The sequence below is a fragment of the Strix uralensis genome, chromosome 3 (genome assembly GCF_047716275.1).
Source record: "Strix uralensis isolate ZFMK-TIS-50842 chromosome 3, bStrUra1, whole genome shotgun sequence".
Lineage (NCBI taxonomy): Eukaryota > Metazoa > Chordata > Aves > Strigiformes > Strigidae > Strix > Strix uralensis.
The window spans coordinates 39,515,503-39,532,235 of NC_133974.1; the positions used below are offsets into that span (position 1 = coordinate 39,515,503).

At 41.8% G+C, this 16,733-nt stretch overlaps 1 protein-coding gene across 1 annotated transcript in view; it reads right to left on the reverse strand.

The window, feature by feature from the left end:
* Positions 1-7,034: 7,034 nt before the first annotated feature.
* The window catches only part of SNAP91 (synaptosome associated protein 91), a 73,672-nt gene continuing 63,973 nt past the window's right edge, over positions 7,035-16,733 (reverse strand). The window contains exons 27-30 of the mRNA XM_074861968.1: positions 12,765-12,848; positions 12,590-12,694; positions 9,749-9,849; positions 7,035-8,476 (exon numbers count right to left, since the gene is read on the reverse strand). Coding sequence (XP_074718069.1) covers positions 9,757-9,849; positions 12,590-12,694; positions 12,765-12,848 — 282 coding nt within the window. The 3' untranslated portion in view covers positions 7,035-8,476; positions 9,749-9,756. The remainder of the gene's footprint in view (positions 8,477-9,748; positions 9,850-12,589; positions 12,695-12,764; positions 12,849-16,733) is intronic.

Genomic DNA, 16,733 nt, shown 5'->3' on the forward strand with positions numbered 1-16,733 from the left:
AAACCCAAATCCAGCCCTCAACATCTGTTGGAAAAAAAAAAAAAAAAAAAAAAAGGAGTTGTCTGAAAAATCCACAAGCGAGGCTAAATGACAGAGTAGGATTAGAGTCAATCTTGATGATCAGTCATGAAGCCAAATGTCTAAAGAAGAAAAATATTTGAACAGACACATAAGCTACTTTATTATAATAGATGTTTGCCAGGATCCTGAAATCCTGGGGAAATCAATCTTGGATAAAAAATCCTATCTTTTGGGTGGACAGAACAGTGTAACACTTCTCTAAATTACATTTACCTGTACTGATTACATATGTTCAAGATGTATATACCAAAACCTAATGTTATATCTTATGAACCATGAAGAACATAATCTGTCAGGCTATGTTCTAAAATCGTCAGAAGATAAATACTTCACTTAGGAACCACAAAGTGCACTTTTTCTAGATAACTGAAGATACCAGGTTTTGGAGAAACCGGAAAGGCTTAAGCAAACATTGAAACAAGTATTAGCTGTCCTCCAGTAACACAGTTATAGAGCTGCTCAGGAGAAATAGGTTTATTTAGTAGTATCTATCTCAGACTAAAAAGTGTGTGGAACATTACAGCCTTACATACATACACATGTTAGTTTTATAATTACTACTTAAAATCCTAAACAATAGCTGAGCATTTAAATAGAAAATCTGCTTACTGTCACTATGTAATTTATTTATGTTACTTTGAAAAAGAACAGTATCTTTTGTGTGGTCTCTTTGTTAATAAATGGGAATCAACTCTCTCCCTAGTCTGTATGAGGATTATGGTAATAAGAAGGTAATTTCATCTGCATATTTTGGATTTTAAAATATAAGGGGAAGTTTTAGAGATTAAAAAAATGACTGAATTATTAGCCAAAAATCTAGCTTAATTTAATTTCACATAAGTTTAGGAGGATGCTTAAAAACAGCTCAGGCACAAAAACAGATGAAGTGCTGGGTGATGTGTATGCAACTGGAGTTAACGGAGCTTTTGTGTCAATTAAAAATTAGCTGCAGTATATTGAATGCTGCCTTGCCTCTCTCCCTCCCTGGGTCCAGACCATGCCTTAGAGTGTAAAACATTTTAGTCATCCTACAGGCAGACAAATATTTTGAGAGAGAAACAAATTTCCAGCATGACTTGCCTTAGAGCCAAGGGCTCTATAAGCAAATTCTGCACAACCAGAGCTTCAAGAAAGCATAATGAAGTAAGCAGATGGATTTTCATCAATACCATTTCTGAAATGAGAGCGCTGTATCGAGCTACGGGAAAGTTTTTTGGTCATTCTGCTGCAAAGGTTCACAGGAAGAAACACAAAGGGAATTGCGATGCTGGTGGCACAGGACCCAGGCAGCAAGGCACAGTCACTAGCTGCCTGCAAATTTATATATAAATTTAATTTTATATATTTATTTGTATATTTAAATATATATTTAAAATCAGGACAACTCATGCCCTGCAAAGTGCAGGGCTGAGCAAGGCCCAGTGTGTTTGTTTATCCCTGAGCAGCAGAGATGCTGAAGAGGTGTTAGATACTGTCATGATGGGGTGGAGGTGAGCTGGGAAGAGGTGATTTCAATACATTGCTGGAAACCTCTTCTTCCAAGCACAAAGGGAATGGTATGCTCTATCCCAAAGGTGTGCCCACAGAAATAGCTCCTAAAATCTGGTTCTCCTATAAAAGTGGAAAGACCAAAACCTCAGAGTGGCTGAAGGCCTGTGAACAACAGAAGATAGTTTGTGCAAAGGTTTGGAAGAGATCAGTAGATTCAAAGATGCTCTAACATCTAAGCCCAAATTTGTATAGTAAAACAATCTGATTTATACCATATGCTGGTCTCAGTAATACTAATTTTCCCCCATTTCTTCCTTTGCTAATCTACTAAACTTGTTTTTTCCATGTTTCAAAAGAGAAATGATCTATTCTCCCCCTTGATTTTTCAAAATAAAGCCAAATTTTAAGGTTTTGAAACCACTCTTTCTGTTGGCTGGAGCCAGTGTGGGCTTATTCCAGTAAGGAAGGATCATCAACCCAGATTGACAGTGTATAATTACTGACTACACACACACATCATAGATACATAAAGCATAGTCTTACAATTAACTTTAGAATTTAACTTGTCTTATTCTTGCATTTGAGTAGCGTTTCAAAAAAATCCCCTTTATTTATTTACACACTCAGAGTATGAAATACTCTTTAATTTAAAGCCTGGTGCCTGCTTGCACCTGTGCCTTCCTCTTGTGCATAAAATCTGTTTGCTGACATTTAATACACAAGCTGCTGGCCTACTGCAGCTTACGATGCTGAGGGCACAGAGCTGCCCACTCCCTGGGGTCACTCTGTACCCCCATTGCTCCATTGCCCACCCCCTCCCTCAATTACAGATAACCTGCAGGCCAAAGAGTACACCGTCTATCCCCCACATCATTCCCTAGTGCATCTATCCTAGTTCACTTCTCTTTCCCCTCTTTAGTGCAATACTATCCCTACTCCCACACAGGCAGCCTATTTCCAGGCCTGGGTGGGCAGAAGTATGGACAAGGACTATAAGAAGGAGCAATGTGATGTTCTTAAGAGGGCAGGGGAGGATCCCTCCTACCCTGTGTGACAGAGACCCCACCAGCCCCTCCATTGTTATCAATGATAACAACTGTCTCCAACTATCAGTTTAACTGAAACATTGACTCAGCTTTTCCTCTCCTCTAAGACCATAGTTCCCTGGATCTTCGCATCTTTACAATAGCTTCATGTAGCATGTGCCTTAAAGTACCTGCTGTTGCACTTACTGGCATGAAATCTCTGCTTCCAACAGAGTGGGCTAGTGCTTTGTCAAGACCTTCAAAAGAGATGGCTACTTCGGGTATTTATGATACTGAGGTAACAATCTCTTCATCGTACTAAATTATATTTCAAAAATACAGGTCAAACTTCACCACATTCAACCATGCACATTTGGATGTAGGTGATTTACAGTGCTGTTGCAGGGCAGACATTCATCAGACCCTTCACAGGTTTCCCTACACCTCCAGAGAGGTTTGCTCTCCTTTGTACTTGAAGTGGATGTCACACCGACACACACGTTTCTTCACTTGCTTCAGTTTCTGCTTCTGCTCTACCACATTTGCGAACTCCCAAAGGCAAATTCTTACACCTATGATTGCATTCAGAGATGTCTTGGGCAAAAGAACAAGCATCAGGCTTTTGCTACCCACATTATTTGCAGAGTTTAGTTAAGGGAAAGGGAAGAGGTGGTGAAGCTTTAGGAGCCAAGATCTGGAACAGAAAAAATGGCAGTGCTGTCTGCTTTAAAATATGTACAGCCTCTCTCCTTCTGTAATCCCATCTCTGAAATTCTTATTTCATCCCCTCATTACCACTCAGCGTCTGCCACTTCCCACACTGCTCACAGCACTAGAAATACACAATACATAGAAAAAAGGTTTTCTCTTTTTAATAAAAATATATTTCATGTTCTAGAAGAGCTGGATCACTAACTCAGTGTATCATCTTTGTGTCACTGCCACTACTTCTACCTACCACAGGAAGTTTCAGCTGGCTTTTTCAGGTATTAAAGAGTTATTAGGATATTTTTCCCCATGCGAATAAGTTGCCTGAGCAGGCAGCTCTTAATGTGGGGTGAGAGATTGGGAAGGAGGGGCAGGAGCAAAGATCCATGCCAAAAAAGCAAAGCAATGTCAGCTGTGGCTACTGGAGATTTCATGAACTAGACACTGTCACCCACCAGTAAGTAGCACCTCATATTACCAAAGTCTCAAATGCATTTGCAAAGCAAATCTTCCCCTCCTCCCGGCCAGCTACAGTTTTTCCTCTAGACTTTCCTGATTGGTTTTAAGGCAAGTCTCTAGCCCTTGCAGTTGCCTTACTAAATTTTAAGACTGGAAGTTTGGATAGCAGCCTGATTTTGCAACCAGCCTGAAATGCTAGGATGGTCCCCAGGATATTAGAAGACAACAACAATTCAGTTATCACCATTCAGGCTTTCACCTGGGGAAACACCAGCATCAGTTCAGAAGCCCTCAACTCAAACTACAGTACGTTTTGAAAGGCATACATTATAAAACACAGCTAAAAATCTCAAATAAAGCCAATTAAAGTTAATGACTCCTGGTTTGAGTGAGTGGTGGGGGTTTTTGGTAGCTGGGAAGGGGGTTCCAGTGGCTCCCCCAGCTTCCAGTCAGACCTGCCTTTGCACCAAGGCCAGGCCAATTAGCTGTGCCTCTGCGATAATGTATTTAAGAAGGGGAAGCTGGGAGGAGTGGTGGGAGTTGTGAGGAGAAGTTGTGAGGAGAACATCTGTGTGAACACCGAGGTCAGTGGAAGGAAGGAGGAGAAGAGGGAGGTGTGCCAGAGCAGAGACTCCCCTGTATCCCGAGGTGAGACGGCAGGGCTGCCCCCTGCCACCCAGGGGGGTCTATGGTGGAGCAGAGATCCGCCTGCGGCCTGTGGGGGGCCCCACGCCAACCCAGGTGACTGTGCCCAAAGAAGAAGGCCGGGACCCCATGGGAAGAAGGCCCTGCTGTTGTAGTTCAGCACTGGGAGGACTGCAACACATGGGGGGGACCCACACGCCCATGGGAGTGACTCATGTCAGAGCTGATTTGTGGAGGACTGTCTGCTGTGAGAGGGGGACCGCACTGGAACGGAGGAGGAATGCCAGATGTTCCCCTGCTCTGAGGTGGAAGAAGCGGCAGGACTGACTGCACCCCCCATTCCCTGCCCCCTGTGCTGCTGGGGGGAAGGAAATAGAGATATCAGGAGCAAAGCTGAGCCTGGAAAGAAGGGAGGGATACAGCGAGGTGTTCTCAAGACCTGCTAATGCTTCTCATGGTCCTACTCTGCCTGTTAAATGTTGTTGCTGTTAGTGTATTAGTGTTCTTTTTTTCTTCCTCTAATGAGTCTGCTTTTTGCCTGTGACTGTAATGGATGGCATCTCTCCCTGTCCTTACCTCAACCACTGAGACTTTTGTTTTATTTTCCCCTTCTCAGTGCTGGTAGGGAAGGGAGGAGTGAGCAGCTGTGTGGTACTCAGTTGCCCTCTGAGCTCAAACCATGACACAAATGAACAGGGAAGAGGAGTAGGAGACACTGCTAACCCCAAACATCCAAAAAATGAGTCAGTTCTGAGGAACAAGTTACATTTTTTTGTTCAAACCTCAGAAAGCTGAGTTCATGTTCTCCAGGTATATCATTCCTTAAGGCACCCAAGGCTTAAGGGGGAGCCACAAAAGTCTCATGTGGCCAGAGGTGCCAGGTTCTAAAGAAGCCAGCACACAGAACAGCAAAAGCTTGAGTAAGGGATGTATCGGCTGTCTGAAACCTGTCCTCCCCTCATGAAAAATGCAAGGGAAGACGACAGTTTCTTCCTCCCACAGATGGAAGCCCTCCTTCCACCCACTCTTCTCTATAGCTTGTACTGAGAAGTGGTTAGTCATAGCAGGACACAGATGCGTTCATGCCTGGCTGATGAAACTCAGATGATAACAAGAACATGTTCTTGTCTACAGGCCAGGAGAGAACCACTTATTTTTCTTGCAAGCCAGATTTTATAACTCCTTTGTGATGGGGAGAACAACTGTCACTTTTGTTTAGCCCTACTCAGCATACTAGGGAAATACACTGGTTTTACTTCCCACAGCACACAAGCTTCTTGCTCTTCTACCAAGTTTGCTTTCTGTCCAGGTTTCTATTTCCTCACAGGATATCAAATGTCACACACCCCGCAGGCTTGAAGAGCTATTGGCCATGACATCTATAGAAGACTAACAAGAATGAGGACCAAGGGTTGTGGACATGGATGAAGCTGATGCAGAAAGGCAATTACTGCATGGCAGGGGCATGTACCTGGCAAAGAAAAGGCCCTCATGCTGAGGTTTGGCCCCTTTGTAACATTGCAAACATTCACCTACAATTCAGCAACTTCATCCTAATTTGATTGAGACACTATTGAACCAGTCTGACTACATTTACATGTTTGGTTATGACTGTCCTCTGAAAATGCTGTCCTTACTTTGTGAATACATGCACAACATGGTGGTAAGAAGTCGAGTGCTCCCTGCATTTGGCAACATATAGCACATAGGAAGGATGGGCAAAACTATGGCCATCCCCTTCTGGGGGTGCACTTTCTGACCTTGTTCAGGTCTTTGTGCTCAAACAGTAAGAAAACACAGCAATTTGCTGAGCCTTACAGCTTTCTAATCCAGAACACCCTGACTCAACAGGGCACTCATCCTAAGGCTGAAGTATAAAATCAACTTTTCCAAGGCCAAACTTGATAGATTCAGAATACCAACATAGTAGAAAGTAAAAAACGCAAATGAATAAACAAAAAAACCCTCTCAAGCAATGGCACTCTCCTACTGGTTGCATAACTTGGAAATGTCTTTGAAATCCAATTCAAGATTCAAACCTTACCAGAGCATGATTTAATCATTTCAGTGTTTTGTTGTTTATAAAGTACTTTGAAGCAGTCCTTGGCATTCAGTACTGCTTCGTCACTTCATTTTGTTACTAAATCAAGATCTCTAGTCACCTCATACCAGAAAGACTTTAAATGTACTAAACTGTATGAAACATTTTCTCCTCCTTTCATCCTGCCATAAGACAAACCACAGCACAAACAATTCCTGTAGCATCGTAGCTGTGCTAACACTCAATAAGCTGTTGAATGATACCTCATAGGAGAGAAACCAGGACCAGGAACTTTCACAGTTCTAATATTGTTCTAGTTTAAGGAGATGAAGAGTTTTAATGAAGCTTCCTAAGGTGTTATAGGTCAAACTAATGAATTCTCCTTTCCCTCTCCCCACTTCACTTATGGCTTTGAGCTCAGTCTGACTTTGTATGGATCTCTCCTGTACTGCTTAAGTACCAGCAGAAGTTACTGCCACGTGCAGCAGCCTGAGCAAGTGTCAAGACCTACATCCATTTTCCCCCCTCTCTAAGTATATTATTGTGCTCAACATCTCAATGATCATGAAACTGGCAACAAGATATTTACTTTGATCAAGGTGTTTATTGCATCTCAGAGGGCACACATGCACTGGGGGTTTTTGTTCTGTTTTTTGTTTGGTTGTTCGTTTGGGTTTTTTTTAAACTGAAATACAAAGAAGAGCCGTTTTGAAATTAGCTTTTTATAGAACTTTCCCATTACGGTGTATGTTATCCCCACAGCAAATTCAGATACAACCACTTTTAATGGTACCATACATTGATTAAATAGTTAATTTGAAAGACTTTAGGTTAACATCTTTCCAATCCAGTATGTTTTTACAGAGAACTGCCAAGCCACTTGTAACACTGATCAACAGTGACCTCATTGAAGAGTCAAGATCTTACGCCAAGCCATCAGCAGAAACAGTATGAGAACAAATAAAAATTAAAGAAACACAGTATGTACAGTAAAGGGCATGGATCTCTGGATCAGAATTAAATCTAATCACCAATAGTACAAAAGCTACTCACAGCGCATTCGGGGCAATGGAGAAAACACTAGCCTAAGGCATACACAGGTAAGCACTAAATTAAGAGATGTACGTAAGAACTGAACAGAGATGAGTAACATCACTTGTAATGTTCTGACTACAGATATACCAAAGAGTGCTCTCATATTTCAAGTTCCTTAATGCCAGCACAACTATAGTTGCTTTTTCCAACTACATGGAGAAAAACTGACCCTTTACTTATTTTCAGTGCATTTAGCAAGAACCGATAAATATGCCAATTTTAAGTGCAAAAACTTAAATAATTAAAATAGATTTAAAAATAAAACCAGCAATAAATATGGTATTCTTTCAGATATGATTTTTCATTCTTGGTAGATCATCGAAAAAGTATTTGTTACGGAAGTTTATCTTTATATTACTTTAAATTATCTTAACATATACAGTGCCACAAAAATAAAACCTTTTTTCACAACAATTGAGATTCCTGTGACTGGAAAAGAAAAACAAAACATGTATTTCACACAATTTCATAAGTATTTTTCTTACTATCTGGTATTATCACACTATGTTTCATAACAGATAAAGGAGAAATTGAGTCCTAGGGAAATTTTAGGTGTCCTCAAAAAGTTATATACATTGAAACCTTCAAAAACCACAGACATCGCTCCAAATGGCTCACCAAACAACAGCTGCATAATCTGTCCCCATAGGATAGGTTCAGAAAAGCACTAGAAGGCATCAGAAACATACATCCATTGTTTAAATTGTAAAACACAAATAACCCAAGTACACAAATTTTGAGAGAGTAGGGATAACAGCTAAGGTAGTACACATTCCTAATGTTCACTTTCACAGCTGTGCTACACGTTTCAGGAGGAGGAGAAAGTCTGAGTAAGCGCTGGGTTTGGTACTGGTGGCTCACTTTGAAACTCTGAGCATCCATTTGTAGATTCCAAACTCACGTGTTTATCATCCAGTCAGAAAAACTGCAGCTGTGAATATAGAAAAGTAGTAGATGAAAACTGGAACAAGTTAGATAAAGCATGTTCTAGAAAGAGCACCAAATTTGCTCATCACCTCACACCTCAAAGGAGTTATGAGTTTTTAATGAAGCAGCAGTCTTTCCACAGACAGTTACAAATCTGTCTACTATAAACCCAAGTTGAAAGCAGCGAGTCCCAGCAATGAAGGTGCATCTCCACTCTTGGCCATCTCCCCCAAGTGCCAGGTACACCTCCCCGGGGCTAGAATTTGGAGAAGGGGAAGTGGGACTGGGTGGTGCCTGCTAAGACCAGCCTGATCCCACCCACTGCTCCTAACTCCAGTGCAGAGGGGGCTTAGAACAAGTCTTAGAATTAAGTTATAAGAAAACTGACTTATGAAGAACACTTTAAAGACATGTAATGATTGTCCTCTCCTCACCTGGCGAGTTATTCTAGTCTTAATTATAAAGGGCCTACCTTACTTCTGCATTACTATTTTTTAATTGCATTAAGTGTTTAATCTGGTATTTCTGCTTGGCCCTCTTCGCATCCTTCTCCAAAACCCTCACTGTAATGTTTTTGACTTTCTTTCCTTCCATTCTGCTGTACTGTTTTTTTGCTTCTCCTCCATTTTTTCTCTTTATTTACTCCTCTGTTCTTCCCCACTGTTGTTCTACATGGCACTGCTCAGGACCTCATGCCTTAGCATTCAGAAAAGCAATGCCTTGAAAAATTGTATGGTGGGGGAGGACATTAGCTGGCAGCAGTTGAGAGATGCAAACAACCTTCCCTTGATGATCAGGATATGTTAAGTTTTGCCACTTTTGATCCCTTCACACCTATGATACCAAATCTGTTTCCACACCCACAAGACTGGAACAAGCCTCTTCAGCACTGTTTTGCCCCCAGTGTTTGTAGCCTGTTATGATTCTATTTGTTTCAGTATTAATTTCAGGGAAAAAAAAACAAACAAAAAAACACGAACCCTTGGATTGAAGGGAAACAAGGCAATAATGGAAGTTATAGATTGAAGATAACTTCTCCTGGCACTCACTTTTGGCAAAAAAAATTGGCCAGAAGTCAAGCTTTCAGGCTAAAATTAAGAGTGTGGACAGAGAATTTGGTTTTCTGTTTAAACTACCACATTATCAGTGCATGTTTCTACCTATCTCTGAAGCTACAATTTTATCAGTCATATTTCAAACTACCAGCCTAATCAACATCTGTGTGCCAGACACGTACCACAAGCGTAACATGCTTAGGCAGGCAATCACAGAATACCTTATTGTTTACAAGAAATCCTTGATGTTAAGATCCGCTAATGGGTCCTTTGTTGGAGGTTTCTTGGGACTCTGAGTAGCAGGAGTTGGGCTTGGAGAAAGCTAACAGAGCCAGCCAGGAAGGCAGAAAAAAAAACAAAGCAGACAAGGATACACAAGCATTAGGTAGATATAGCTGGTTCTCACACAAGCACATTGCAAACACACAAAGTTCTCATTTTCCTGCAAGTTCAGCGTGTTGCTATTCTGCTCAAGCATTGTTTAGACTCCAACCTTACTACAGGGTTAACAATGTTTGGCTTGTTTAATGGATAAGGCTGTAGACACTGCATATCCTAATTAGTGCACCTTCAAACCACTCTCCCTGTAAGACACAATGGTGTTAGGATCAACCCAGACAGAAGTTAAGCAATTGTTAGATGTTAAACACCAAGGTACAGAACAAGCAGAATGCATGCTGCAGAGTTAAGTCTGAAAACCCCAGTGACTGGCATTTACAGAATCACAGAATCATCTAGGTTGGAAAAGACCTTGAAGATCATCTAGTCCAACTGTTAACCTAGCACTGACAGTTCCCAACTACACCATATCCCTCAGCGCTATGTCAACCCGACTCTTGAACACCTCCAGGGATGGGGACTCCACCACTGCCCTGGGCAGCCCATTCCAACGCCTAACAACCCATTCTGTAAAGAAATACTTCCTAATATCCAGTCTAAACCTTCCCTGGTTCAACTTGAGGCCATTACCTCTTGTCCTATCGCTTGTTACTTGGTTAAGGAGACTCATACCCAGCTCTCTGCAACCTCCTTTCAGGGAGCTGTAGAGGGCAATGAGGTCTCCCCTCAGCCTCCTCTTCTCCAGACTAAACAACCCCAGTTCCCTCAGCCGCTCCTCGTACGACATGTGCTCCAGACCCTTCACCAGCTTCGTTGCCCTTCTCTGGACACGCTCGAGTAATTCAATGTCCTTTTTGTAGTGAGGGGCCCAAAGTACAAGTTGTTCTACATTGGTACTGCAAATAAGAGTCCAAAGTGTACTGCAGACATGACTATATTATACTCTGTTCCTCCTCTGGAAGGTATAAAGATCATCAGTTATTCTACAGAAAATGTCAGTTTTTCAGGTTTCATCAAACTCTCCTCACTAGGGAGCCAAATGATTCTCCCATCCTGTCCTTACATCTCCCCATCCCTACCTTACTCAGAGCACTAGAGGTATTTTATATGTAGCCCTGGCACCTTGATGACTACCCTTCTCAGAGAAGAAAATTGTTGGTAATAAAAATTCTTGATAATATAAGTGCAGAGACAGTTTTAAAGTGGGAGGAAAAGCAAGACCAAGAAGTTATATATGAAATGCAGAGCTCCAATACCTACAACCTACCTTCTCACTTAGAGCAGATTCAAGTTCTTCCCATTTCTACACAGAAAACCCAGAAAAATTTCAACAGGAATGTGCTTCCCTACTTCAAAAGTGTGGTTTGCTACAGGCTGATTGCTTAATATTTGCAAAAAAGGGAGGTGGCTTGGTTTCAAGTGTTACAAGTCAGATTTATAGTTGCAGCATCAACTTCCATCTCTCACCCTATTTGAAAGGCAAGATGGACTTCTGACTTACAAAGAAGCAAAATACTACAGCTAAGTCATTCCCTGCCTCTCCTCTGTAAGGGCTCTTTCCTTTTCAGAGTTATTACAAACTAAACTCTACTTTGAAAAAATAGCCTGGAACAGGTATTATGACTTATGTTGCATCACCTAGTGGCTATGAGCTAAAAGCTTTGCATCAGAGTGGGTACAGAGTGCTGCACTTCCAAACTTATTAGCTTCAAGGTAAAAAGAATCCTTAGGAAACTATGAGAAGCAGCTGATACCACCCAGTTCAACAGGAAGGATGGCATGCCTCCATTCACTCAACCTGCTTCATCACTAATTAATCCATTAGGGTTTTTTTTCATCATGTTAAAGAAAGGACTCATACCCACAGCAACCAGTAACTTATGACACAATGTTTCCTGGTTATTTTTGATTAGTATAGAATTAAAAATAGATTTGCTTTGGTTTTAGGTGACCAAACTTATGTCCCCTTTATATTTAAGTATGTTATTGTCACAAAGTCAGACTCAGTAAATATAGTTTAAAAACATGAAAAATGAAGCAGTGTCATTACAAAAGAATACAGAGTGACTGAATATTAAGATTATTCATTTGCAGTCCTCCACCTTAATGTAAATTAGAAGAAAAACTTTACTCCACAGTATATAAATTTGTGCATTGCTATGAAAAGTGTGCATCCTGAGCACTCCAATGTTACATACACTATGGTAATTCATAATTGAATGCAGTTGCTTTTGCACTGAAAGAAATCCAGCAAGCTACCAGCCTGAAACAGATAAAGTTGTGTTTTCTGAGAAACAGCTGTCATCCAAGAACAGGAGACCTTAACTTGTCCATAAGCAGAAGGTCAGTTTTCTGAGGAATCTCTTGGTGGGCTGGGAGGGAAGATACTGAGTGCAGCTCTAGTAAATTTTGACAAGCTCTGAACATAATAGGAATGTCCATCAGCTCCACTTTGAGCTTTACTCAAATATCCCCCAAAACCAGGTCCTGGACGTAGATAGTTGTAGGAGACTTCAAACCTGTCCCACTGGTCTCATACAAGCGAACTGAAAAAAATCAAGGTGGTCCCTGTGATCTGTTGCAAGTTAGACAGCCGATAGTATAAAAAAAAAAATCCCATTTACAGACCTACAGCTAGAATTGAACTGAGATAATGCATACACACAAGCTACTTTCTAGAAAAATGAAGAGCAATTAAACATTCATGTGGCAGTAACACTTACCTGTACACCAGGGCCAGTGGCAGCTCCAAACGGTGGCCTCATCATAGGCTGCCCGTACATAACTGGCTGCTGGGGCATCATGGGTACGCCTGCGCCTGCTGGGGGCTGTAATTTGACACACTGTGAGTAGGCTTCTGGGTGAAGGAAGGAGAACACTGTATTGAAAGAGACTCACCATCCCAAATGCTGCTCCTGGCTGTGGGACAGGTGGAGTACCTCCTGTGGCAGGAACAGCACTTGCTGGAGGAACAGCTCCTGTCTAAAAATTTTTTTAAAAAAAATAAAAAATGCAAGAATCTCTGTAACACCAACTATCTGGAAACCACCAGGAGTCTTCAGCATTCTCAAAGTTGTTCTGGAAAGTAGGACTATTATGTAGCAGATAATACATAACCTCAAAGCCACAATGCTTCAAAGAATGAGAGTTGAGTGAGTCCTTATGCTGATGCTCAGCTTGCTTTTTTGTAAGAAAGCAAGGGTGACAGACTCCATTCTCTTCATGAATGGAATCTATTTACTGAATACAACTCAAAATAGTCTGGAAGATACGTACTTTCCTCCTTCTACAGCATAAGACAGCATCCCAATTTCATAACTGATAGCCAATATACTATAGCATTTGTAGTACTGTATTTTAGTAAAAGCTTAAGCAGATTGTAAAGCTAAGGGAAATAACTGCTATAATTATTTTCCAACTGAAAAAAAAATAGTATTTTTATGCAGTAAGATTCATTTAAGTTAAAGAATAACTTCACACACTTCAGTCACAATCACAACCATTACATACTTTACTAAGGAGAGTTTAGTTTATCTTGTTATGCTTTGCATTCATATGCTTAACTTGTTATGATTTTCATTCAAATAACACAAGGGAAAAAAAAGGTGATCTTTCATCAGGATTCAGGAAGAGAGAACTGTTAGTTTAGTAGGCTGACTGGATATACAGCACAAAAGAATCCCTGGACAAGGCCACCCCACTTACCTAGCAGAACCTACACATCACACCTTTTGGTTCCCTTGTCTATAACTTCCCATGCATGGTCAACTTGAAAGCATCCAAGTCTCTCCTCTTCACAGAAGTATAGACAATCCAAATTATTAACAACTCTGAAGACAGGCAGGAAGCATTCAAGGAAGGGATTTAAAAATGGTAATAGGATTTTCAGGAATCTCTTCACTGCTGTTGTACAGCCTAAGTATATTGGCACAATTTCTCAAGCTATTACAGAAGCTGTAGGGTCACGCCTGAGCCTCCACATCCTTACCACTTATCCTGAGTCAGTTATATCCCACCACACTTGGAGGGCAGCTAGCACACTCTCAGTTCAAAGGACAGTGTGTCTCTGGATATATGTTGGAATTACTCAGTGCACAGTCCACTTCTCTGAATGCCACATTTAGTGCCCTTGGTTGACCCTTACTTCCAGACTAAAATATGCCAGTTTCTTAGGAAACTGAAGACAAATGAAGATAACCTATTCCAGATTCATTTATCAACAAATGCCCTACAGTTTCTGGCTAATAATTACAAACCTGTTTTTCAGTCTGGAAGTTTTCTGCGGAGCATTTCAATTAAAAGCTATACTGCGCTAGCAGCACAGCTGTCCCCAAACTAAAACCAACATCTGGACGCTCAGGTGTGGAAAGCAAGGAATAGAAAGACACAGATTAATGACATCAGATACATCAGATGTAGTGATCTGACTGCAGCCGCAGGAACACACGGTAGCTCAAAATCCAGTTAGGCAGATGCCAAGAAAATGGCCACACAAACTGAATCTACTTTTGCCTCAAAGCACTAGGGTCACTCAAGGGAATGGGCTTTTAGGAAATTCTGTTGATTTTAATACAGAAGGTGAAAGCTCACAAGGAAGGGAAGAAGTGACGAAAACTCAAGTGGTTCAACAGTGATGTGAAGGAAAACTTCATTTTGGTCTCCAAATTTATTTTTCCTGCAGATCTGTTTTTCTTTGGTTTCAAAATGCATTGGGTTTGCGTGGCAAGGTTTTGGTAGTTGGGGGGGGCTACAGGGGTGGCTTCTGTGAGAAGCTGCTAGAAGCTTCCCCCATGTCTGATAGAGCCAGTGCCAGTCAGCTCCAAGATGGGCCATCACTGGCCAAGGCTGAGCCCATCAGCAACAGTGCCTCTGTGATAACATATTTAAGAAAGGGAAAAAAAACCGAATTGAGCAATTGTAGCCAGAGAGAGAAGTGAGAATATGTGAAAGAAACAACTCTGCAGACACCAAGGTCAGTGAAGGAGGGGGAGGAGGCGCTCCAGGTGCCAGAGCAGAGATTCCTCTGCAGCCCGTGGTGAAGACCATGATAAGGCAGGCTGTGCCCCTGCAGCCCATGGAGGTCCACGGTGGAGCAGAGATCCACCTGCAGCCCGTGGAGGACCCTACGCTGGAGCAGGTGGATGGCTGAAGGAGACTGTGACCGTGTGGGAAGCCCATGCTGGAGCAGGTTCCTGGCAGGACCTGTGGACCCATGGAGAGCAGATCCCACGCTGGAGCAGGTTTGCTGGTAGGTCTGTGACCCTGTGGGGGATCCATGCTGAAGCAGTTCATGAAGAACTGCAGCCTGTGGGAAGGACTCCCATTGGAGAAGTTTGTGGAGGACCATCTCCTGTGGGAGGGACCCCATGCTGGAGCAGGGGAAGAGTGTGAGGAGTCCTCCCCCTGAGGAGCAAGAACAGCAGAAACAAGTGATGAACTGTCTGCAACCCCCATTCCCCATCCCCCTGTGGTGCTTGGGGTGGGAGGAGGTAGAGAAAATCAGGAGTGAAGTTAAGCCCAGGAAGAGGGAGGCGTGGGGGTAAGGTGTTTTAAGTCTTGTTTTATTTCTCATTACCCTACTCTGATTTAATTGGCAATAAATTAATTTTCCCCAAGTTGAGTCTGTTTTGCCCATGATGGTAATTGCTGAGTTATCTCTCCCTGTCCTTACCTTGACCCACAAGCCTTTCGTTATATTTTCTCTCTCCTGTCCAGCTGAGGAGGGGGAGTGATAAAGGGGCTTTGGTAGGCACCTGGCATCCAGTCAGGGTCAACTTACCACACAAAATATCTAAGTGCATGAATTTGAAAAAATATATACAGCACCCATGTTTCACGAAATGCTATCAAAGCTACTCAACTTTCCAGAAAGGCTAGTTACTTATCAGATGGTAAAACTACTACAGGATCAGGCTGATGTTACAGAAGTCAGAAATTTCAGGTAGTACAAGTCATCAGATAGTTCACGTCCAAGTAAAGCAAAGACGGTTTGAAGCCATTATTTTCAAGCTTACAGCACAGAAATGGTTAATCACTACTACCATATTCAACACATGGCCTGAGAATTGACTGCTGGACACACAGTCCAAGAGCAGCCATGTTAGGCAGCTTCTAGCTAGTTTTAAGCCAGCAGTAATAACTGTAGTGCAGGGGAGGTGCTGTTAGTACCTGTGTGTTTAGTAAGTACATACAATGAGAGATCAAAAAAAATTCACTTACACTGTATAGTATTGCCCAGCCTTTCTATTAAGAAAAAAGTTGACGTTACAACTAATACATTCAATGAAGTACCAAGTTCAGTCAATTCTTGTATCTTCTATATGGTTAAAGAACAAGCTGGAACATGCTTAGAGTCAAATTAGCATCTGGCTGGGGCAACATGGAACTGAACAGGTCATGCTCCCCCTTGACAGTCCTTTCCTTCCCAAACTAACTTTTTTCAAATGGAGGCTGTTTTATGCCATGTGTGACTTTGATGAGATAAGGTATGACCTCTCTTCAGATTACTCTTGCAGCTTACTCATGAGCAAGTTGCTCTTGTGTCAAATTTAGATTTTTAGCTCAATTCAACCCTATTCTTTCAAAGTTAGTGCCTCCTGATACATTTTACAGGGCAATCTTAACTTTTCCAGGGACTGCTTTGCTCTGCTAAACAAGCCACCCACTTCTAATCTAACAACAATCACCTGATCAGTGTGAATACTGCGTAGTCTTTTTATCTACTTCATTCTGGAAAGCTTGAGAAAAATTTATTTTCTCTCCTTCCTTCAGCTTTGGATCAATACTGTTGTCTTTTAGGCAATCAACTTGGGCCTGGTGCTGGCAAGACCTATATGCCTAACCACACACTTGGAAATGCCCACAGGT